Source organism: Rhinoderma darwinii, chromosome 1 (genome assembly GCF_050947455.1).
Source record: "Rhinoderma darwinii isolate aRhiDar2 chromosome 1, aRhiDar2.hap1, whole genome shotgun sequence".
Classification (NCBI taxonomy): domain Eukaryota; kingdom Metazoa; phylum Chordata; class Amphibia; order Anura; family Rhinodermatidae; genus Rhinoderma; species Rhinoderma darwinii.
In genome coordinates, this window is record NC_134687.1 from 126899804 (window position 1) to 126925615 (window position 25812).

Genomic DNA, 25812 nt, shown 5'->3' on the forward strand with positions numbered 1-25812 from the left:
AAAGTATTTAGATGGCATACCGATGAAAAATTTGCCTTGTGTGCTCTTCCCTTCTTGGCACCTGTGCTCTGTTTGTTAAATATATGAGTTTGCTGCTAACTGCAGAAGGAGGAATCTTGTTTAGGGGCCTAGAAATTCTTTGGGTGGCCCTAACAGGAGGACGTGGAAGAGGCTTTTGTGGGACTTTTTATTTATGATAACTAATCAGGGCTAGCTCTAGGTTAATGTGGGTCCGTGTCCCGTTAATCCATCCTCTTAAAGGGAATCCGTCACCAGCATTTCACCTATTGAACTCCCCTCTCCTCCTCCGACCGTAAATAACGGTCTACAAATATTTTGCATCTTTTGTGGTTATAATCCGGCAGTCTTGTTCATTCCTCTTCTGCCCACCCACCACCGAAAACTGGCCCACCCTGAATGCTGTCAATCAAAAGTAAGCGGTCAGTCAAAAGAAAGGACACGGGGTTAACGCGGTAAGGTTTGAGGATTGAAGGTATGACGCTTTTCGAACTAAGATTATTCCTCTTTTATGTTAATTAGCATACGGTGCGGGAACACAAAAAAACTGAATACTAAAGGTACAAAGCCGACTTAGATGATAATTATAGGTTACATAAAAATGATTTTTCACCCAGTTCCACCAGGTATTGCTGGTTTAATATGTGAAATGCTAGTGACAGGTTCCCTTTGAGTCACCACTAACCTGCAGCCACACTATTCTTAAAATAGCTGAATTGGGCTATTTGTTTTTTGAGCTGTAGGCACAGGGAGTGCTAAGTAGAGAGCAGCAGATGTCTGCCGAAGGGGCGTCGCTAGCACCGGGCCTTCGAGACCCATTCCCCAGATTTTTGGCCCGGATCCCCGGCGACGGCCACATTCGGGTCGCAGCAATTGCCGCCCGCACCTATAAAGGTTACTATAGTAACTGGGGCCTACGTAATAAAATACACGGGCCCCTGTTACCATAGTAACGACACATACTTACCGATCTTCCTTCCCGAACGCAGTGAAAGTCCTGACGTCTTCTCACGTCATGACGCTAGATGGTGTCGCGACATCTGCACCTGGTGCCGAAGAGAAGGGTAAGTGTAACGTTACGGTCTGCTAGGGTCCTGTATCTAAGCTTACCTTGTGGTAGGCTTAGATACAGGGTCTAACAGACAGTATCACACATGAGCCCTGTATCTAAGCCTACCACATGTGTAACAAATGGTTATTTTTTTTTGCATTTGTTTTTTTTATAGGTTCAGTTTTTGCACTGCGTCGGATTCAAGGACTACTTCGATGACAGCTTTTTTTTATTTTCAATAAAATGGTTAATGAGGGTTGTGTGGGGGTTTATTTCAGGAAAATATTTTATCTATGTCTTTTGTATTTTCTTTTAAACTTTATTACTTAGTGATTTAGTATGGCCGCTGGCTTATTGACAGCGTCCATTGCTAAGGCGGGGCTTAGTGTTAGCCGGTGCTAATCCCCATTATTAAACTGGTACCCACTGCCACCAGGGGTACTGGGAAGAGCCGGGTACGATCCAGTACCTGACCATCTGTAGCGTTGGTCGGGCACTGGGGTGGCCGCAGGCTGGTATTCTTAGGCTGGGAAAGGACAAAAACAGTGGCCCTTCCCACCCTGGTAATGCTAGCCTGCTGCTTCTATGTTGTATCTGTCTGGTTATGAGAATTGGGAGGCCCACGTAATTTTTTTATAAAAAGAATAATAATTGGAAGACCTTACCCCCCCCCCCCCCCCATTTTTCATAACCAGCCGGTTACAACATAGCTACAGCAGCCTAGCATTACCAGGGTGGGAATGGCCACTGTTTTTGGCCTTTCCCAGCCGAATAACACTAGCCTGCGGCCGCCCCATTGCCCGACCATCCCTACAGATGATTGGGTACTGGATCGCACCCAGCTCTTCCCGGCACCCCTGGTGGCGTTTGGTACCGGGGTAATAATGGGGGTTAGTGTTAGCCTCTGCACAGGCTAACACTAAGCCCTGCCTTAGTAATGTACGCTGTCAATCAGCCAGCAGCTATTAATAAGGCGGTAGTAATAAAGTTTAAAAAAATACGAGGACAAAATATATTTTATTGAAAGAAAAAAAAAAACACACACAACCCTCCTTAACCATTTTATTGAGAATAAAAAAGCCATCATTGAAGTAGTCCTCGAATCCAATGTAGTCCAACAAGGAAATTGTAAAAAAATATAAACACACAAAAAAATTTGTTACACATAAAAAAGCAAAACAATTAATATTCTTACCTTTCCTGTGTCCAGTGCTGGAGCGGTAATGTCAGCGAGCTAGGTCCTATATCCAATCCTATAATGTGTGATACTGTCTGCTGAGCCACTGTATCTAATCTTCTCCATAGCCATAGGATCAGAATGCTACAGATATGCTGTCACATATACATACACATATACATACACACATATATATATAATATATAAATTCGAATAAAGAGACAGCACTCAAAGGAAATGGGTGAAAAAAGGTGATGTGTTTTAATCACCCCACAGGCAGGCAACGTTTCGATCCGTCTCAATGGCTTGACAAAGATCCCATCGAAGCGTTGCCTGCCTGTGGGGTGATTAAAACACATCACCTTTTTTCACCCATTTCCTTGGAGTGCTGTCTCTTTATTCGAATTTTTGTATCTATAAGGGTTCTTGGCCTCAACCCAGGAGGTTTGCACCCACTACTGCAGTTGTGCTGCTTTTATTTTTTTCATATATACATACACACACACACACACACACACACTTTTTTCAGGGGGTGGACATATGTTAGTACAAGGATACTTACTGCTGGGGTCCTGTATCTGTAAGTCTATCGTGTGTGATACTGTCTGCTGGGCCATATATCTAAGCATATCATGTGTGATGCTGTCTGCTGAGACAAGGAGGGTATGTGGAACTACCTACAGGGGACTTCATGGCACGGTCTACAAGGGGGATGTGTGGCAGGGGTACGGTGTATGGAACCATACGGTGGGTTTATGACATTATATATATATATGGGGCATTGTGTGGGGAACTCTCTACAGGTGTCTTTGATTAGAGCTCCGAGACAGAACTTTGTTTGGAGCCCCAGAAATGCCAAATTTGCCTCTGAGGGTTAGTACAAGGATACTTACTGCTGACTCTGTATCTAAGGCTACATTCACAAGAGCGTGACAGATTTACGCACGTAAAAAATGCGGGTAAATCTGATCGTGTGCGTTGCGAGTGGCATATGTTTTTTACTCACTTGCAAGCACTTTTTTTTTCTCCAATGTAATTGATGCGTGAAACGCGGACAGCACACGGATGGTTTTCAATGGGCGACTAGGTGCGTGAACACGCATGCGTGAGTTAATAGCCCCAATGAAATCAACGAATCAGTGTGCTGTGTGTTATTTCAACGCACATCACACGGACGAGATTCACGCTCGTCAGAATGAGCCCCAAGTCTATCATGTATGATGCGGTCTGCTGAGACAATGCATCCAATTCTATCCAGCGGTGTAGCCTTTAGGAGCCTAAAGGCCCTTTTTTCATCGGCCAACACTCGGCCGGTGCAGCGAGCGCCGATCAACGAGACCTCTGGATGGGGAGGAGCGGTCGTTACTCCAATCACTCGTCCCCACATATTATTATCATGTCGGCAGCGCGTCTCCCTGTTTACACAGGGAGATGTGCTGCCGACAACGATAATCTTTAACTTTTTTAAAACGATATGACCAGCAGATGCTCGTTCATCTGCTGATCGCTGCCATTTTTACACAGGGCAATTATCGGCAACGAGCGTCATATAGATATGCCATCTCCGATTTATATATGAAAAAAATATATAGATTTTTCGGGGGTGGGGGGGGGATATATGGCTTGTACCCCTGATCTTTTAAGACCCTAGCAACGCCCCTGGTCTGCCGCCATGGCTTTGCATAGCATAATGCTTAGGGTGTGTTCACATCAGCGTTCACTTTCCGTTGATGGGTTCCAACGGAAACCATTAGCAATGGAAGCATTACCATTGAAATCGATGGTGATGCAAACGGAAGCTGACGGAAAGCTCCAACAGAACTCATCAACGAAAGCAAACGCTGATGTGAACAGTTCCTTAGTAGAGATAGGTTTGATAACTGCTTGTTTGGTCAATCTCTTATATGAAATGGGTACAACCATAGATCTTTACCTTTCCGACTTTGCATCACAGTTTGTGTAAATATACCCAATGTACCTTTGGGACCTGAATTGTCTTGTAAATATATGTTTATTCCTTATCTATAGTATGTGTTGTGTAGTTTGGTTTTTCACCTTTTTTTTAATGTTCTATAACCCACTTTTTTTCAGCTTCCAGGACTACTGCACAGAGTGAACAGCAGAGGGATAGAAGGTATTGCAATTGACTTTTCCGTTATTATAATCACAAAGTATAATTTATAGTGGGTATAAGAATGACAATAATAACGATAATTTATTGGTTAAAAAAAATAACATGTTTCGATATACTGCCAGCTGCTTTTTCATATGTTTTTTGTGGTTATATTGTTTATGGGGTCACTGAAAGCTATAGACATTAGGGGATGTAATGTTCTTTGTGCTCCACAATTCATCAGTAAAAGCAGTGGAAGTAGATAGAATGTTCTTATAGTTTAGATTTCTCTGGCAATGGAAACCTATGACTTAATTCAAGCTTGAATTATGCCTTGTGCTGACTCATGTCGACACTTTTGGCTCAGTTGTTCCGATACTTTTATATATTACACTTCTTAACCGTATCTAACGCCAGTCTAAGTAAAGGAGTTAGTTGGAGTGGCTTTTTTCAAATTTATCAAGGCGCATACCTCCTAATAAATTTGGCGCATTTTCAACTGTCTAACATCCAGAAAATAAAATCCTAGCAGGCTTTATCACCTATTTTTCTTAATAATTGTGGCCTAAATTATGTCTCTTAGCAACCACGCTGTCTTTTTTCACGTCAGTGGCGAATAACAAGTAAACGTGTACATTTTACAGGAAATAGGCTCGTTTCCATTAAAGAAGATTTATTATATATTCATGCAAAATAAAAGTGCATATAAAAAAGTGAGCCTTTCTTATGGCTTGAGGAATACTTGTTTGGAGCCAAAACGTTGCCATCTTTATATGCACGGAGCACCTTTATTAGTCATGAATAAATGGTAAATCCTTTTAAATGAAGATGCTGTTGTCTTAACCATTTTCTACCCACCTAAGACGACGGGCATCCACAGGCTACAAGGAAGGGGTTGCCGCTCTTAAACTTGTGTATTTCCCATGTCCTCGTTTGTGACTTTTTTCTTTGCCATAGTATGGGCCTTTTATATGGGTTATTTTTGACATATTTACTATTCTCTGTAACGTTAAGGTGCCCATACACTTACAATAGCAGTTGGCTGAAAGCTATTCCCACTGACTCCGCCGTACACATGGACGTTCAGCCAAGTCTGCATGTGTTTTCGATGGTTGGTTGTTCCTCTGACCGACATTCCGTTTCTTCTTTTCCCTGACATCTGCCGTCGGTGGAGGGTTGGGACACCCACATACACTTTAAATAGCTCACTTTCATCTAAAGTATATGGCCACACTTACATAAACACACTGTATTGCTTTCAAGCAGATTTCCATTGTCCTAGTTCCAAAAATATCCAAAGTGCTGGTCCCTATATACATTACAGCTATAGCTGTGTTCAGTGCTCTGTAGAGCTTTCTGTTTCTTCCCTTGTGTACTTTTCTTTTTTTATAAACGTATCTACTAGCCAAGAGTGGAGGGAACAGATTTCCCTTGTTTACGGTGAGTTATGGCAACGTGATGCCAGCTGTAGTCACTGAGAATTATGTAATGCTGTAATTAAACAACTTTATAAACCGGATAACTTTACCAAATTAAAGGCACGCTTTCATTTACCTTATGTTCCGTTAGAATTATTTTTTCTGTAGCTGAAAGAATTGTATTTTGGTGTTTTTTTGTTTTCCTTTTGGGGGAAAAAAAAAAAAAGGCCATAGTCACACCTTGTCATATTATGCAGTCTGGCTGCATGTTTTTGTTACTATAGTGTCGAGAAGTAATAAACTTGTTTTATACAAAAAAAACACCTGTCCATATGATGTTGCACACTGTTTTTATGGCATATTTCTTTTTTGTTCTTTTATACAGCATGCCCAAGCATAGTAGGATATGGCTGCATTCAAACTGTTCCAAAGATCAGGGTATACTCCCATGTAGCGATTTGAGGTGCAGTTAAAACCCCATCAAAACTTATCTGAAAAACTGTATGCATTTGTAGCGCAAAGGGTGCGTTTTTCGTTTTGGTTGCGCACAAACGGTGGCACTATCGGCATCTGTATCGTATGTTTGTTCATGTCATATTCACAGGGTTTAATGAACCTTTGCAGAGTTGTTTGATTGGGACCGCATTATGGCTGGGTGATTATGACCGAAATCAAAATCACGATTAATTGAACATTTAACCTCGATTTTACGATTAATGAACGATTATTTAGGCCACACCATTTTTGCATGCCATGCCCCCATTTGCATGCTGCACCACTGAATTATTAATGTTCCCCTGAGCTTGCTGTATACTACGGTTTATAATTTGCCCCCATAGTACTCCCCCATAGCTGCCCTCCACACAGTATAATTCCCTCACACAGCCCCAATAGTGCCTGATAAAAAGAATAAAATACTTACTCACCTGACGCCGTTCCAACGACGAGTGGAGGAGATCCCTCTGGTCTGTGCGGCTCGGCGCAGACAGGTGTGATGACGTCACTGCCTCGCGTCCGGCAATAACTAGTGAATGGTAGAGCAGGGACCTTACAGCCCCCTGCTCTACCATTGGATTCAATTGTATCTGCGTCCTGAAGATGCCAATACAGTTTAAACCGGGGGAATAAAAAATGTGAAAAAAAACTAAATGTGCAAGATGACGTTGGTTAATTGCGCAGAATTTAATTTTTTTGTTAGTTTTTTTTTTTTATTAATTACCCATCCCTAGTCCGCATGCTATATTGCTGCTTTAACTGAGCTGGCATGTGTCCCTAGTCGTCACTAACAAAAAAAATCTTTTAAAGGGACTGCAGAGATTATATTTTATTAAACGAAGCAGGTGCAAAGACAAATAAGGCCCTGTTAACATCAGCGTCGGGCTTCCGTTCATCGGTTCCATTCGACCTTTGCATCGGAGGAACAATGAACGGAAAGCCAAATGGAAACCATAATTTCCATTTGCATTACCGTTGATTTAGATGGTAATGCTTCTGTTGCAGTTGGCTTCCGTTCCGCAAGGCTTCAGTTTTTTCACAGAAACCATAGCGTAGTAGACGATGCTATTGTTTCCGGGAAAAAAATGGAAACCAACTGCAACGGAAGCATTACCATTTAAATCAATGGTAATGCAAACGGAAGCTATGGTTTCCAGTTCATTGGTTCCTCCGACAGAAAGGTCGAACGGAACGGAAGCCCGGCGCTGATATGAACAGGCCCTAAATCAGCTCCGCCAAAATACTACCTAGATCTCCGCTTCCTGGATGCCACTGAATGTGTCATGGGGACAAAATAAATATTAGGTTAACTTCTTCTATGTCTTAATTTTTAGGTTATGATGGAAGTTAACTTCAACTCCAGAAATACGTTTCCTTCTAGTAACTATTCTCCCCTATACTGTATTGTATGCACAGGATAGACAAGGGATGGATTCATTGCTCTAGTAGTATAAACATGTATAGAATTGAATAGTGGTGAGAGGAAGAAACTAGTTATGTCTGTCTTTTATAAGATTCACTGATGATACGTCTGCTTGCTAATTCTGAGTTCGAGTATAGTTAGTAATATACTTTGTCAGACAAATACGTGTGTTGTGGTAAAGATGGTGTCTATGACTGTGTTTATTTTTATACAATATAACGATTTGCTCTTTCTCCAGACGTCCTGAGATCACCATTGTTGCTGCTGAGCCTATTGGTCCTGGATCTTGGTTTCATGGTGGTCCTGGTGGGGGTTTAGGATTCCCTCCACCGCCTCCACCACAGTGGAGGCCTAGTGACCCCCATCCTCCAGAGGTTAAGATTAGTTTATTAATTTATCAGTCTATTTGTTAGTTTGAATAAAAATAAAAAAAATAAAGGACTTTTTTTATTTATTTTTTTTAAAGTCTACAATTAAGGTTCCCTATGGATTCTGTTGTGGCAAAGTATGTAAAATGGGTGATCCTCTGGCAAACATTTGTCTGGTTTACAAGAGTGTTTGAGGTAAAAAAAATAGGATCCCCACAAAAAAAATAACCATCTCATAAACTTCCATTGGCACCAAACCATCTGTTAAAAGTATTCTACAAAGGAAAAAAAAGAAAAAGGCATATTTTTACCTCCATCTGTTTCTACTTGACTGGGGGTTTCATCAGTTCTCTCTGCCCTTCACTAACAAAATGTAGGGAGAAACTTGTATGTAAACAGATGCAATACATTGTTTTCAGTGAAGTGTTGGATAGGTTGATCTGAGACCTTTGTTCTCCTCCTGCCAGACAGTTTTTAAAGGTGGAGTTAAGGGCATGTTCACGTCGGCGTTCGGGTTCCGTTCAACCTTTTCGTCAGAGGAACCGATGAACGGAAAGCCGAATGAAAACTATAGCTTCCGTTTGCATTACCATTGATTTCAGAAAACTATTTCAATGGTAATGCTTCAGTTTCAGTATTTCTGTTTGATAAAGTTTTCGGGTTTTTTCCAGAAACAATAGCGCAGTCTACAGTACTTTTGTTTCCGTGAAGAAAAACTGAACCTTTACGGAACGAAAACAAATGTAAACACACTAAAATGGAACCATTAGCATTGGAATCAATGGTAATGCAAACGGAAGCCATAGATTCTGTGAAGAAAAACTGAAACTTTACGGAACAGTAATCAATGGTAATGCAAACGATAGAGAGAGTTTCCATTGGGAAAGGATGAACGGAACCCGAACGCTGATGTGAACAGGCCCTTATTGATTCCACCAGCTAGCAAATTTTTTATTGTTTCCGTATCTATACAGTGTTTCTACCTACGAAGCTCATTCAGCCAAACTATTTTCACGGCCGGTTGCTCTCCGAGGATAGAACAGACAGCACCCGGACTGAACACTGACCCAATATAGTTAATGGGCCAATACAGACATCAGTTGTTTTTTTTGATGGACCATTCGTCTGTGCCTAAAAAATTGCAGCATGCTTTATCCTTGTCTGTTTTTCATGCAGGAATGGCCCATAGAAGTCAATACATCTGCGTGAAAAACAGGTCACACGGATGCCTTTTGTCCCGTTTTTCACGAATGGTTGCCTGGAGACACTTGAGAAGTGACACCTAGAATTAGAGCCAGAGCAGTGTGGTCCTGAATATAAGATACGGTCAGAAGCCAAAAATATTTATGATAAATATCTCACAATTCTCTAAACTATCAGAAATAGAAAATGGTGTTTTAAACGGATGGCACACTGATGGCACCTAGATGGAAAAAAAAAATCGTCAGTTTTTCACGGACTGAACGCTACGCTTAGTCCAACAAGCGTTGTCAAACTCGTCATTGTCAAGTGATAGTGAGAGAAATAAATATTGTTTACGTGTGTGAGAAACTTTTTTACATTGAAGATTATGACAAATTTTTGTATATTTTTCAGCAGCCACCGTCCTATGAGCAGGTAATTAAAGAAATCACGCAGGTGCAGGTAGCTACAAGCAATTCTAATGTTGAACCCAGGCGGACAACCACATGTGCAACACAAACTGACTTTCACTTGGAAGACGATTGCACAGGGCCAGGCAATAATGTAATTCATCAGCCGGTCGCTTGTGATCAAGCTGCAGGTAGGTTTCTTTTGGTTAGGTAAGAAAGTAAACGGTCACGGTGATAAACTCTGAATATACAAGTATTTTTTTGTTTTCATCAAATTGAGGTCTGTAACATTCCTGTGATATCTGCTTAGATAACTAAAGTCACTATTATGTTTCTGCAGAGGCGTAGCTAGGTTCTCCAGCACCCGGGGCAAAGATTCAGTTTGGCGCCCCCCCCAACCTCTTTCCTGATATCTCCTTCCCCCTCGCCGTGTTTGTTTTCTCTACCAATCAATGACGTGTCATTTCTTTTCCACATTTCTTTTTATGTAACTCGAGCATAAAAACATTTTGTACATTTTACAAGCAATATAGTTCTATACACAACACCAGAACCAAGCTCAGTACATATATACAGCACCAGAACAAAGCTCATTACATATATGCAGCGCTAGAACCAAGCTCAGTACATATATACAGCACTAGCGCAAATACAGCTCAATTTAGTGCAACCCCTGCCGTATAGGTATGTACGCCGTAAAACTACAGCTCCCAGCATGGCCCGAACAATGATAAGGATATGCTGGGAGCTGCTGTTCCACAAAAAATAAATCATCATATAATCATACCAACCATCATCTTGCTGCAGATCATACAGTGACTACAATACTGATTAGAGGCAGAATGAACATTTACATTAAGTGACTCACCGGTGACGTCTCAGATTCTAGTTCTTTTTCTTCATCCGATCCAGACCTCTATGATGACTTCTCCCGGTCACAGACCATTTCTGCAGTTTGCCGCTCAGATGTCTTCAGCTTCTTACTTTTCCAACATTTCTACACCTATAAATAAAGATAAAGTTCTCGTTATACCACACACTACACCCCTAAATATAATAGCGCCATACACTGCACCTCTAATTATAATAGCACCATACACCGTGTCCCACACACACACACTGCGCACCCTGTACATAGTGCCTGCCATAGAGCCCCCTGTAGATAGTGCCCCCATATAGCCCACCCATGTATATAGTGTCCCACAAATAGCTCCCCCTATAGTTCTCCACAGATAGCCCACCCCTGTATATAGCTCCCCTGTAGATATAGCCCACCCCTGTATATAGTGCTCCACATATAGTCCACCCCTGTATATAGTGCTCCACATATAGTCCACCCCTGTATATAGTGCTCCACAGATAGCCCACCCCTGTATATAAACCCCCTGTAGATATAGCCCACCCCTGTATATAGTGCTCCATAGATAGCTCACCCCTGTATATAGCCCCTCTGTAGATATAGCCCACCCCTGTATATAGTGCTCTATAGATAGCCCACCCCTGTATATAGCCCCCCTGCAGATTTAGCCCACCCCTGTATATGGTGCTCCATAGATAGCCCACCCCAGTATATAGCCCCCCCCCCCCCCCCCGTAGATAAAGCCACACACTTTTTTATTACAATAAAATAACAAACTATTCAAACTCACCTTAATCCCGCTCCCACGCCGACCGGCAGCAATGGAGACCTGCTCTCTTCTGCGCAGGTCTCCCGGGGGTTGAACGAAGCGTCAATGAAAGGCGCTGATTGGCTGGGCAGAATGACTTTCCCTGTCAGTCAGCGCCTTTCAGCGACAGAAGCGCGATACCGCTTCCCTCGTACAATAGCTGAATGGCCGGGCACGGAATGTAGCCAGCCATTCATTGCTTCTAATTGTACCTGTGTCCTATAGACACAGGTACAATTATAGTGCAGGTGGCGCTGGCGCCCCCCTTTAAGTTGCGCCCGGGGCACATGCCCCGCCTGCCCCCTCCTCCACTAGCTACGCCCCTGGTTTCTGCGTTATCAAACCTGGAAAGTTTCACTTATCAATTACAATGAGTCAATTATTTACAGACATGGAAGCGTTCCTGCTTTAATTGACTGGGCTAGTAGTGTATATGTTATGTCAGGCTGTATTGGGTGGCTTAGATTAGTTAGTAAGTTTGAAAAAAATCTAGAAAATACAATGTTTTAGTAATATTCTGTTTGTGTTTTTAATTACTAGTGCAAAGGCCAACTGAGAGATCGCGCCAGTCACTACCTTGTGTGACAAACAATGTTCAGGACAGTGCCCTCCAGATAACAGTCAGTAATACTGCTGGGAATAGCAGCCGATACGACGAATCAAATGTTACCAGATACCCAGTGCCAAGGCCAAGAACAAAATCTAATCTTAAACCTTTAGTAAACAATAATATAAGTATTTATCAAGGTAGCAGTGAGATCTTCTTCCAGGGTACAGCCGAAGGAGAGCTTCACTCCAGTCAGTCTTGTTCTGGTTTTGATGATAATTTTCTGGGGGACTTATTTGAAATGAACAATATGAGCCATGAAAGAAGCCAAAACAGTATTGTGTCCAGGATTAAAGCCTTTGAGTCTCAAGGTGAAAGTTCCGAACATCCTAAAAGACCAGAAGTTGCACCACGCTCCATCACCACTAGGAGTGTTGTCACCACAAAGCCTACATTAGCACCCAAACCATTATCCAACAGAATATCTGGCGAATGGGACCCTGGGAAAGACAACAAGCCAAAACTTGCACAGAGAGAGGGGCTTGTACTATCAAGTCTACAAGATACGAGTGGTGTGACCAAACCAGACCTGCCAAAGAAGCCAAAGCCGAATCTCTTAAAAAGCAACAGTAATGAGTTCCCCGATGGTCTGCTCGGGACATCTGGAAGCAACAGTAAAGAGTCTGAAAGAAAATTACCGATTCCTGCTCCCAGGCCTCTGCTGCCTAAGAAATCCATTCAAACTGACAACCTTGTATCAGTGGCAGCCAAACCCCTCGTTCCTGCTCCGAAATTCTTTGTAGCTTCTCAATCCACAGCATTTAACACCGTAGAAACGCCTGCAGCAAGAGTAGTGCAGAGCAAGTCCGTTGGTGACCTAGACTTGATCAGCTTTGATGATGATATTTTAACTCCGGTTCTGCCCAGCTCTGAAGTTATTAGTGATTCGAAGGCAAATGTTGGTAAGAATAGATTGTATTCAGTGGCATTTTTTTTTTCTGCTTTAGGTGAAATATTATGTATTACTAGATTGGAATTTTTTGAGCAAATTTAGTATGTGTGTCTGTGGCAGCAATAATTTCCTACTTGTGGAAATCCGTTCTATTAATTATGTAATGTAGTGGACACGTTTCTCTGCAGATGGTCATCAGAATTATCTATGCAGAAAGTCTTTTGTTGTTCTGATATTTGCTATGAGTTTTTCTTTCTATTCATGTAGTATATAAGACAAACTTCCCAAAAATGAAAAAAAAATTCTGAGCTCTTGCCTGATGGGGGATTTTTTTTGTTTTCCGCTAAGCTGTACAATTACCCATAATATGCTTTTTATTAATTACATGTCATTTATGCACTTAATGGCCGGTTTATAATGAGCACCTACCTTATTGGGGGACCTTCTGCCTATAAAATGTAATGTACAGCATTGTACTGTACATTGAGAGGCTGAAACTTAACTTGATCTCAAATTGAGTATCTGTCATTTTACACTCATTTTAAAGGGGTATTCCCAACTCCCACACAGGATATGCCATAAATGTGTGATATGCGGGGGTTATATAGTCGGGACCCACACCTATGTGGAGGAGTTGTGGTCCCACCTGGTGATATGCCATAAATGTGTGAAATGGGAATACTCCTTTAGGGTACCTTCACACAGCAATCTTCGAAAATGACACCGCGTTTTTCCTAGTGTTTTTTTGCCACACTTTCTTGCGGCAAAAACCACTGCAGCCAGATGTTAGCTGGAAGTCCATGGTGAAATATTGAACACACTACAAACATTGTGGTTTTTTTTAGGTGGCTATTATTGTTTTGGTTTTTTTCTCCACTTCAAAAATAACGCTATGGCCTTTTTTTTGTGGCGTTTTTTCAGAATAAATCAACCGTTGCAAAGTGGACTCTTTGAATCATATCTGTTTTTATATGACGTGGTTTTAGTACTTCTATCAACCCTCTGCTCCGCTTCAGCATACAATAGCCGTTTACCAGCACAGACCTTGCTTTCAGTCCCTGTTTTTTTATCTAAGGCACCAGTCTCCTGCTGCTCTGGAACAATTTACAAGTGCAGCAATTTTCCTTTGCAGAGCTTCACCCACAATTACTGTCACGTTCAATGATTGTTAAAGGCTATGAAAACCTTTGATGCCGTTTTTTTGTGTAATGAATATGTTTTGGCATCCTAAAAAAATGTTCTACTGTAGTTTTATTAAATATTTTATTTTGTATTAGCATGCAGCTTCTATGTATCCACTATACATAGAAGTCGCATAATTCTGCTGTAAGCCGAATCCGTCATTCAGCTGGACTGACGGCTCAGCTGATAGCGGCTCCTGTGTGCCTCTGACACACAATCTAACCCTAAAACAGATCTAATCTAAGATCATCAACTTAGATTATGAGGACAGTGGTGACTCTCTAGAACGTTTCCATTCAGCTAAGTAACCTTGGGGACATATAAAGCTCCATAATTCGGTAATGAAAGCTGGAATTTTAATTTTTTGCCAGGAGTAAAACTTTAACCATGTAATTCTGCATATAGTTCCGGGTTTATGTTAATTTAATTTCTATGATCTAAAAGGTGTTTTCTGCTGATGCTTCTGTTTTATGGTATTTTATTTCAAACGGTCTGTTTTCTCAAAGTACAAATGGCCTCAGGCAAGCACCAGAGGAGTTTATCTCACCCCCAAGAACAGGGATTAGAACCACTCTCAATAATAGTGGCGGCCCAATGGTCCGTCTCTCTCACGTCATGCTCTCATGATGTGTCTAATTGATTTGCCATAAAGGTATATTCACAGGAAACTCCCTTTATTGTCTTTTTTTTTATTTTAATCAATGTCCGGACATAAGCCAAAGTTAGCAACAACATGTTTCAAGGCTCTGTGTTTGCTGTTATCGTGTTCACATTCCAAATTCAAAGAAAAATGTTTTCTCTCTTCAGATCTATTCCAGCTGTTTTCCAAGGATGAGGCTGAGAAGGAGCAGCCAGCTCCTCTTACAGTGGTGAGAAAGCCTACAGTTATCCGGATCTCTGGCAAACTAGGAAAATGTGAGCATTGCACAAAGATACTTTGTCTCCTACTAAGATGTACATCATGATTGTGCTGCTTATCACGCAATCAGAGTTTTTAGATCCTCCTAACATGGGTACACAGGGAATAGCAGATAATAAGATTGCTAATAAATAGAAGTGACATAGCTGTAAGGTCATAGGGGGACTTTGTAAAAATTTGCAAAAAAAAGGACTCGGCTTCGTTCACGTCTGCGTCAGGGTCCCGTTCGGACGTTCCGTCGGAGCTCCACGTCAGAACGGGACCCTAACGGAAACCATAGGTTTCCATTTGCATCACCATTGTTTTCAATGGTGACGGATCCGATGCCAATGGTTTCCGTTTGTCACCGCTGTATAAGGGTTCCGTCGTTACGACGGAATGAATAGCGTAGTCGACTACAGTAGGGATTCAGTCAAAACGACGGAACCCTTGCACAACTGAGACAAACTGAAACCATTGGCACCAGATCCGTCACCATTGAAATCAATGGTGATGCAAACGGAAGCCTATGGTTTCCGTTTGTTTCAGTCAGGGTCCCGTTTTGACGGGAAGCTCCTACAGAACGTCAGAACGGGACGCAGATGTGAACGAAGCCTTAGACCGTAATATAAATCAAAAGCTGCTCTATAATATGTATAATATAGGCTACTATTATATTGGGCTCCTATTCGTGACTATACTTCATTTAGTTTCTTCATTTCTTTATACATTTCTACGTTTTGAGAGAAAGCAGTTTAAAGTTCCTGAGCTCTGTTCACTACATTCCAGATACATATAAAAGTAAATCTTAGGGCCTGTTCACATCAGTGTTGGCTTTCCGTTGAGGGGTTTCCATCGGTGAACCCCTCAACGCAAACCTTAGCTTCCGTTTGCATCACCATTGATGTCAATGGTGACGGAAACATTGCTAATGGTTTCCGTTTGTCACCATTCCGGCCGGTTTCCGTTTTTTCGACTGAATCAATAGCGCAGTCGCCGCAAACAGAAGCTAAGGTTTCCGTATGATTTTCCGTTGAGGGGTTCACCGACGGAAACCTCCAACGGAAAGCCAACGCTGATGTGAACAGGCCCTAACTGCTGCGCACATTACAACACAAGTGTTCTGAAGGTGGAAACAGCCTTTAAAGTAAATCTTTTTGAAGTAATAAAGTTTGCTCCTTTTGTGGCTTAGAAAATCTTGCACCCTCCATGACTAAAATTCCAGGGTCTGGAGATTCAGTCCTTTACCTCATGCAAATTACCGTCGTCTTAAATTAAAGGCATTTTCACACCACAAACATTTGTAGCATGTCGATAAGAATGGGGTTCCTGTGTCCTGCATTTACACATGAGAGATGGCTGCATGTGAGCAGTCTTCAGTACACTCTTTAGGAGATATGGAGACAACCAAGCACGCTTACTCCCAGTGGCCCCCAATATCTCCTCAGGAATGAGTGGAAATATTCCTAATAAAGTAGTGTAATGGTATCCTGTATTTACAGCATGTGAAGAACTTCAGGCTCCTCCACCGCTTCCTGCTGAAAACCCAGTTGGGAGCCTATACGGAAAACCAACTGCAAGAGCACGTCCTACAGTCAGAAAGGTAAGGCTCATGTTTTTATTTGTATTGTAGCACTTGTCATCAGATATATGATACTGCTATTTTATTAAACATTGCTGGCTGTGGTGGTCAATTGTACAGTAGTATAACAGTGTCCGCATATCCGCCATTCATTTCACCTTCCTTTCTATTGATGTGTGGACATTTTATACATTTTTGGATTTTTGATTTCTATTTCAGGAATGGGAGCAATTTGACAATACAGAAGAGACTTGGTCTAAGCCGGTACTACCTACCAGGTAGGGATGACATAATGAGTGTTTTTGGCGCTAAAGGTTGTTTTGATCCAGTAAACCATCTTACATTGTCATTCTTCCAAACTTTATGAGCTATAAACCAGAAACAACAACAAAAGGCAGGTGTAGTGGTAGAAAGAACAATCTTCACCAACCCTTCAACACCCTTTCAATTACAGCGGATTACGAAAAATGAATGAAATGTTTGGAAAGGTTATAAACTATAATAAGGTGGGAGAGGCGAGAAAGAAAATAATAGTATTCATGAGGGTCTTACTTTTGGATTTGGATCAGATTCCGTATTCTCAAAATTGTACTTTTTTACATTAGTAAATACAATGAATTGTTGATATTCAATTACCTGATATCTCTAATGTCCAAGCAGTAAATAAATAAATCCTGATGTTAAATGCACATTTGTCATTAATCTGGAAGTAAAAAAATGCAACAGAAGTATCAACCCTAAAAAAAACTTAACTTTATATCAAATTGTCAGGTTATCTGTCCAATGATGAGAGGGGAAACCTGGCAGCCGCTTATCTACAGTGTGGACAAAGTATAGGGCATATTAAAATCCAACATGCTCGAACCCCCTGACCCCCATCATGTGCCATTGGGGAGAGTCAGGAGGTTCCTGTACATTTCGAAATTGGCAGGTTCCGAAGACTTTTATCTCAAGTGCATGGCGGCTCATATCCCTGTATCTCTCTTTTTCTCAGTACCATAACAGATCTCTTAATTTCTGTATAGCAGCGTTTCAAATTATTACAACAATAAATGTATTTATTTTTCTTTACTGCTTTTTATATATTCAGTTTGACAATTTTTTGGACAAACAAAATCCAAACCTCAGTGTTTCACTGTATTCCTTGCCTTACAGTTTATATATGGCCATTCAGAGTTGTCGTATACATTAATTAAAAATCTGTATGTATTTAAATTAACTCATTTCACTCTCTGTTATTATCTAGGCCACTTGGTGTTAAAGTGATGGACACTCCACAGGCACCTCCTCAGAAAGGACCACCTGGAAGACCTCCACCTCCTAAAATCTCCAAACATGCCTCAACTCGAGATGCCTTTTCCCGATCATCCTCTGATGTGGGCATAGGTGCAAAACATAACACATCTGGGCTCAATAGATCAAAAAGTCAAGTGTTAAAAAGACAGCAACCAGATCTACCTCCTCGACCTAAACCTGGACATCCTCTGTATAATAAGTACATGGTAAGGCCCCTATACCACCCAGTTGTTGTTTTTTTTTTCTATAACCATATAATCATCATTCACATGTTTCATATATTTTATGTATGTTTACATCATTATATAGTTACAACATAGTCAACTGATGGAAAAAAGTTTATATTCTACCTTAGCAGCACTGAAGTACTACATAAATGTTTGTTTGTCCAACTATGTATTAATGCTGGGATTTCCTGCTGTGCATGAGACAGACCGCAGCATTATTCAAAGTTTGCACACTACATGGAAGAGGACTTCTTTTTTTAAAATATGTTTTCTGGGGGACAATTTTTGTGTTTACAGTCTGTTTTAGCAGCTTTAAAAAATAAACGGTTCTTCCCATCTTTGGCATTTATGGCCTATCCACAGTAAATTTCATAAATTTATGATAGGTGAAAATCCCTATCAGGAGAACAGTGGTCCGCTGGCCCCTGTTTGCCAATTCCTGGACACTACATTCTTCATACACTTCAATGGAGAGGTGGCTGCGCTTACTTGATCCCCCTTATTGACGTTTTGCACTTTCCATATCTCCTATACACTTAAATGAAGAGGGCTGCGCACAAGAGCGGCCATCTCTCCATTGAAGTTATGCAGAATGTGGCGACTGAGAACTGGTGAACGGGATTCAGCAGACCCCGTTCGCTTCTAGCTGCAAGTCCTAGAGGGGGGACCCGCACCTATAAGGCATTTATGGCGTATACTGTGAATATGCCAAAGATGTGAATACCCCTTTAATAATTGAACAGATTTGACCCTTCTGGTGCACATTAATAAAACGATTTTATTTTGCTAATCAAAAATAAATTAAATCTTGGCAACTAGTGTTTGTATTTCAGTATGGTGTCCGTTCAGATAATATTACCATCTATACTTTCCATTATGTTGAGGTTCACCTCTCTTAGTGTACATTTATATGTACTATTTTTTGGGTAGTTTGGCCACTGTAGTACTTAGCTGTGGGAGCCAGATGTGCCAGTTTAGTGAACAGGATTTTATAAAATCTCAATCACACAATGAGGCTGGAAGCATGCCTTCTCTGCGGCTTTGTCTCCTGTTTGCTGCAGTCATTCTATTGCAGACTTCGAAGGGGAAAACCATTGTATAAAAAATGCAAATTACAGTTTTACATGTGGCACAGCAATTCATGTCCTTGTACTACTAAAAGTACATATCGTGGTACAACTGTGTGTATAAGGCTTTGTTCACATCTGCACTGTATTTCTGTTCTTCTGTTCTGTCAAAGGAACAGAAAAATAAAAAAACATAAGTGCCGGAGCCATTGCATTACGGATAGTAACGGCGCCCGGTGGAACCCATTGACTTTAATGTGTTCTGTTAAGGTTTATGTGAGGGTGTCCGTCGTTTTACCGGAAGAAATAGCACAGCATACTGCAATATTTCTTTTGGGATTTTTTACTGAAACTGTGACAGCGACCCCCTAACAGCGCCCCTGATGCTTATCTGAACAGAGCTTAAAGAGGCTCTGTCACCAGATTATAACTTGACTATCTCCTACATAATCTGATCGGCGCTGTAATGTAGATAACAGCAGTGGTTTTTATTTTGAAAAACGAGCATTTTTGAGCAAGTTATGAGCTAGTTTAGATTTATGGTCCAAAATCAGTGATATATAGGTATACGTTTAAATTTATTGAAATACACTTGTTCTACCTGTATAAACGTTTAAAATAATTCTTTAATGATAATTTATTAAAATGTAGTAGGGCACAGAGTGCCAAAAGATCCAAATACAGGCGTTGGCAGCCAGATCAAGAGTGCACAGTAAGAGGAATGTGAAGTAGACAATCAACATGCACTGATTAAACAGTGCCTGACAAGTCTGATGTAATTTTCAACACCTCTTGAAATGTGCTGGCAAATATTGGTAAGATCTGATTGCCACAGATTACAGGCACACTTCCCTACGCGTTTCTGCACCACATTAGGGGAGCGTCCTCAGGGGTATGAATTGCCTGATATTACTCGTATTTGTTCACGAGATGCCGGTCAGCTGATATTCAGCTGTTCAAGTAGTATAACGGCGCATACGAGACACTGATGTCGGTCTAGCGCGCGCCGGGGAAATAAGGAAGCTTTAAAGCCCTGGCCCCACCTCCCAGGCATTGCGTAGCAAAGTGCCGATCCAATGGGAGAGTAAGACGTCGACCAGCGACGCCCACCCACAGGTCGGCTCCCTAGTAACCACGCAGCCAATGGAACAGATGCAAAAAGCATCTATGGTAACAGGGGGGAGCTACAGGCGGCCGAGCATACAATGCCGATGGCAAAAATGAAAACAAACGCCATGTGAATGACAGGGCGATCGGGGAAGCACATAAGCAACCAAGCCACAGTGCAAGAATGTAGCGAAGATGGCCATCGCACATGAAGAGCAATGATTTAGTGAAGGAAACTGACAACTAAAGCACTAGACCATACACGAAGAATAATACAGTGGAGACTAAGTGTCAGTAATTGACAGGAGTAGTTGAAATAAATGACTAAATGTCAATGATTACCAGGAGTAGGAGGAGTGAGACAACCGGACTAGAAACAACTGAACTTCTTATAAGAAAGGAAGATATGAGATAGAATCATTAAGGCCCAGTGGTTTGATGGTTTGCATCCTAAAAATCCACTGGGCCTCCTTTTGTAGAATACGTTTGTCCCAATCTCCTCCCCTAATAGGTGGCTTGATGGATTCCATCCCTTGGAATTTAATGACGGAAGGATCTCCCAGATGGTGGTCCCACACATGCCTAGATACAGAGGTATCAGTTTGATTCTTAATATCGCACATGTGGTCTCGGATTCTCCGTCTAAACTCCCTTTTGGTTTTACCAACGTACTGCATTCCACAATGGCAAGTAATGAGGTACACTACCCCCTTTGTGAGGCAATTGATGAAAGACCTGTTATGAAAAACCGCTCCTGTAACAGTGCTCTTAAAGATTTTACTTTTCAGCACAGAGGAACAGGCTTTACACCTCCCACATTGGTACGAGCCAGTAACGTTGGTAGGGAGCCAAGTCTTGGCACCAGTTGCATCCAAGTGGCTATGCACCAGTCGATCCTTCAAATTGCGGCCTCTTCGAAAGGTGATCTGAGGTCGGTCCCCCACCAAACCACCCACATCGGGGTCAGCTTTAAGGATATCCCAGTAGGAGGTAAGTATTTGTCTAACCTCCCAGTGTGCAGCATCATAGGTGCCTATTATTCTCATGACATTGTCCTCCTGTGTGGGTGTCTTTGGATTTAACAGAGACTCCCTATCCGCTGTAATGGCATGTTGGTAAGCCGATTTCAAAACACCACTGGGGTATCCTTTATGTTCAAATCTCCTCCTCAGGTTATTGGCCGACATTTTAAAATCTGCCAAGGTAGTGCAGTTGCGTCTAGCTCGAATGTACTGACCCTTTGGTATACCCATTTTTAAGGGTGTGGGATGACAGCTATCCCATCTAAGAAGGCTATTAGTGGCCGTACTCTTCCTGTACATTTGTGTCTGGATGTGACCCTGGTCGGTCTTATCTATTTGAATATCAAGAAATGTGATCTGTTTGTCCCTGATTTCAGAGGTAAAATAAAGACCCAGGTCATTGACGTTCAAGATTGAGACGAAATCGCCGAACTCTGCTGTTGTACCAGACCAGAGTATGAAAATATCGTCAATGAATCTTAGCCATAATAAAATGGACGGGATATACTTCTCCATCTTATCACAGAATACAAACTCTCTCTCCCACCAGCCCAGATAGAGATTGGCATAGGTGGGAGCACAAGGGCTACCCATAGCCACTCCTCTTAGCTGGTGAAAGAACCTGTGCTCAAAGACAAAAAAGTTATGCTCCAATACGAAGCGTAATAGGCTGAGTACAAATTGGTTGTGTACGCTGAATTGGGCCCCTCTCTCATTGAGAAAATACTCAACAGCCCCACATCCCAAAGAATGGGGAATGGAGCTGTAGAGGGCCTCCACATCCAGGCTCGCCAAGAGGACATTGGATTCAACCTTAATCCCTTCAAGCTTCCTGAGTACCTCCATGGTGTCACGTACGTATGACGGAAGCGCTGTAACAAAGGGCCTCAGAATCCTGTCCACATAGATACTCGCATTCTGTGTTACACTATCTATCCCAGAAACAATCGGTCTTCCCTTGAGTGGACTAAGACCCTTGTGGATCTTAGGGAGGCTATAGAAGGTAGCTACCTGTGGACATTTGCCCACAATGAATGCTAATTCCCGCACATCAATGATCTTCAAATACTTAGCTTCCCCCAGGATCACCTTGAGCTCAGCCAAATATCTCATTGTGGAATTGTCAGCCATAATCTGGTAGCACATTCTATCCTTCAGAATATTAGTACACATAGTTACATATTGTGCACGGTCCATTACAACGACATTACCCCCCTTGTCTGAGGGTTTGATAATAATGTCATTGTCATTTTCAAGTGCCTTGAGTGCCATTATTTCCTCCCGGGACAGATTATAATGCAAGTATCTATCTACCTCCAATTTCTGAAGCTGGTTAGTCACGACCGTAAGGAAGACATCCAGCAGAGTATTATCATTGATTGGGGGATTAGTGGTTGAGGGAGCCCTCAAGTCGGTGAAGGGGCCCTCACCCACACCTCGCTGACCCTCATCAAATAACTCCTGCAATACCCTAACATTGGCAAGATCCTCTTCCTGAATACCAAGTTCAGCACACTGTCTCCTGTCATGTGTACAGAAAAATTTCTTCCATTTCAGTTTCCTGATGAATAAATTGAGATCCTTGACCCAGGAGAAAAGATCAAATCTATTGGTTGGAATAAAGGATAGACCCCTCTTGAGTACTGCGGTCTCAGAATGGGACATAATCCTTCCAGACAGATTGACGATCTGCATTTCATCATCATGACAGGGAATACCTAAGGTTACATGTCCCTGGGGTCCCTGTGTAGATAATCGAGAATGGGGTGGCTCTTGCATAAAAAACCATCCCTGGTAGGTGCTCTCCCTCTCGTTCTCCCTCTTTGTGTGGAACGTACAGACACTTTCCCCTGAGCTCTATTAGTACGAGTAGTTCTCAAAGGATACCTCTGCATGTCTATATCCAATACGTCTGGCTCAGAGGAGGATAACTCAGTATCAATCTCCTGGTGTCCCATCTGTTTAGAACCAAATTCAAAAATTCTACCTTCCTTGAAGTCGGTCGTATCACGAACGTATTGAAAGTGCTTACGTTCCTTGATATGTGCAGTGAATTTTTCAACAGCTTGTTGCAGAGTTGTTTCTTTTCTTTCATATTCTGCACTACCAGAAAACTTCTGAACCGACTCAATTCCATCCCTAAGCTCCTTGGAACTACGTAAAAGCAAATTTTTCTCCTCTTCAAGAAGAATCCCCATGAATCTGAGAGATGAGTCAATCGACTCTTTCTCCCATCTCTTGAGCAACTCAGCTGACCGCAGCCTAGCTGCCGGAGTAAGAGAAATTCTCAGCCCTCTTGGTACAATATTATTCTTGAGATAGGTCTCAATGGTCTGGACCTCCCACCATGATCTAATGTGATCCTTGTAGGATTTAGTGAGATGTTTAAATGCACTGTTGATGCTCAAATTATGCGACTGTGGTAGAAGCTCACTCTCCGAAAAAACCTCCCTGGCATCACACATCCATCTTTCCATGTTGATATCGGTTGTGAGAAAGCCTGCCATCCCCCTTCGATAGGTAAAGTCAAAATTGGTCCAAAATCAGTGATATATAGGTATACGTTTAAATTTATTGAAATACACTTGTTCTACCTGTATAAACGTTTAAAATAATTCTTTAATGATAATTTATTAAAATGTAGTAGGGCACAGAGTGCCAAAAGATCCAAATACAGGCGTTGGCAGCCAGATCAAGAGTGCACAGTAAGAGGAATGTGAAGTAGACAATCAACATGCACTGATTAAACAGTGCCTGACAAGTCTGATGTAATTTTCAACACCTCTTGAAATGTGCTGGCAAATATTGGTAAGATCTGATTGCCACAGATTACAGGCACACTTCCCTACGCGTTTCTGCACCACATTAGGGGAGCGTCCTCAGGGGTATGAATTGCCTGATATTACTCGTATTTGTTCACGAGATGCCGGTCAGCTGATATTCAGCTGTTCAAGTAGTATAACGGCGCATACGAGACACTGATGTCGGTCTAGCGCGCGCCGGGGAAATAAGGAAGCTTTAAAGCCCTGGCCCCACCTCCCAGGCATTGCGTAGCAAAGTGCCGATCCAATGGGAGAGTAAGACGTCGACCAGCGACGCCCACCCACAGGTCGGCTCCCTAGTAACCACGCAGCCAATGGAACAGATGCAAAAAGCATCTATGGTAACAGGGGGGAGCTACAGGCGGCCGAGCATACAATGCCGATGGCAAAAATGAAAACAAACGCCATGTGAATGACAGGGCGATCGGGGAAGCACATAAGCAACCAAGCCACAGTGCAAGAATGTAGCGAAGATGGCCATCGCACATGAAGAGCAATGATTTAGTGAAGGAAACTGACAACTAAAGCACTAGACCATACACGAAGAATAATACAGTGGAGACTAAGTGTCAGTAATTGACAGGAGTAGTTGAAATAAATGACTAAATGTCAATGATTACCAGGAGTAGGAGGAGTGAGACAACCGGACTAGAAACAACTGAACTTCTTATAAGAAAGGAAGATATGAGATAGAATCATTAAGGCCCAGTGGTTTGATGGTTTGCATCCTAAAAATCCACTGGGCCTCCTTTTGTAGAATACGTTTGTCCCAATCTCCTCCCCTAATAGGTGGCTTGATGGATTCCATCCCTTGGAATTTAATGACGGAAGGATCTCCCAGATGGTGGTCCCACACATGCCTAGATACAGAGGTATCAGTTTGATTCTTAATATCGCACATGTGGTCTCGGATTCTCCGTCTAAACTCCCTTTTGGTTTTACCAACGTACTGCATTCCACAATGGCAAGTAATGAGGTACACTACCCCCTTTGTGAGGCAATTGATGAAAGACCTGTTATGAAAAACCGCTCCTGTAACAGTGCTCTTAAAGATTTTACTTTTCAGCACAGAGGAACAGGCTTTACACCTCCCACATTGGTACGAGCCAGTAACGTTGGTAGGGAGCCAAGTCTTGGCACCAGTTGCATCCAAGTGGCTATGCACCAGTCGATCCTTCAAATTGCGGCCTCTTCGAAAGGTGATCTGAGGTCGGTCCCCCACCAAACCACCCACATCGGGGTCAGCTTTAAGGATATCCCAGTAGGAGGTAAGTATTTGTCTAACCTCCCAGTGTGCAGCATCATAGGTGCCTATTATTCTCATGACATTGTCCTCCTGTGTGGGTGTCTTTGGATTTAACAGAGACTCCCTATCCGCTGTAATGGCATGTTGGTAAGCCGATTTCAAAACACCACTGGGGTATCCTTTATGTTCAAATCTCCTCCTCAGGTTATTGGCCGACATTTTAAAATCTGCCAAGGTAGTGCAGTTGCGTCTAGCTCGAATGTACTGACCCTTTGGTATACCCATTTTTAAGGGTGTGGGATGACAGCTATCCCATCTAAGAAGGCTATTAGTGGCCGTACTCTTCCTGTACATTTGTGTCTGGATGTGACCCTGGTCGGTCTTATCTATTTGAATATCAAGAAATGTGATCTGTTTGTCCCTGATTTCAGAGGTAAAATAAAGACCCAGGTCATTGACGTTCAAGATTGAGACGAAATCGCCGAACTCTGCTGTTGTACCAGACCAGAGTATGAAAATATCGTCAATGAATCTTAGCCATA

At 42.1% G+C, this 25812-nt stretch overlaps 1 protein-coding gene across 3 annotated transcripts in view; it reads left to right on the forward strand.

Annotated features, from left to right (window-relative positions):
* Nucleotides 1–25812, forward strand: part of SH3D19 (SH3 domain containing 19) — a 135573-nt gene that overhangs the window by 71359 nt on the left and 38402 nt on the right. For 2 of the 3 annotated variants that reach the window (XM_075860358.1, XM_075860356.1), the window contains exons 4-11: nucleotides 4338–4380; nucleotides 7934–8069; nucleotides 9660–9846; nucleotides 11863–12831; nucleotides 14811–14918; nucleotides 16404–16504; nucleotides 16703–16761; nucleotides 17730–17985. In XM_075860358.1, coding sequence (XP_075716473.1) covers nucleotides 4338–4380; nucleotides 7934–8069; nucleotides 9660–9846; nucleotides 11863–12831; nucleotides 14811–14918; nucleotides 16404–16504; nucleotides 16703–16761; nucleotides 17730–17985 — 1859 coding nt within the window. The remainder of the gene's footprint in view (nucleotides 1–4337; nucleotides 4381–7933; nucleotides 8070–9659; nucleotides 9847–11862; nucleotides 12832–14810; nucleotides 14919–16403; nucleotides 16505–16702; nucleotides 16762–17729; nucleotides 17986–25812) is intronic. The other variant, XM_075860357.1, reaches the window with a different exon arrangement.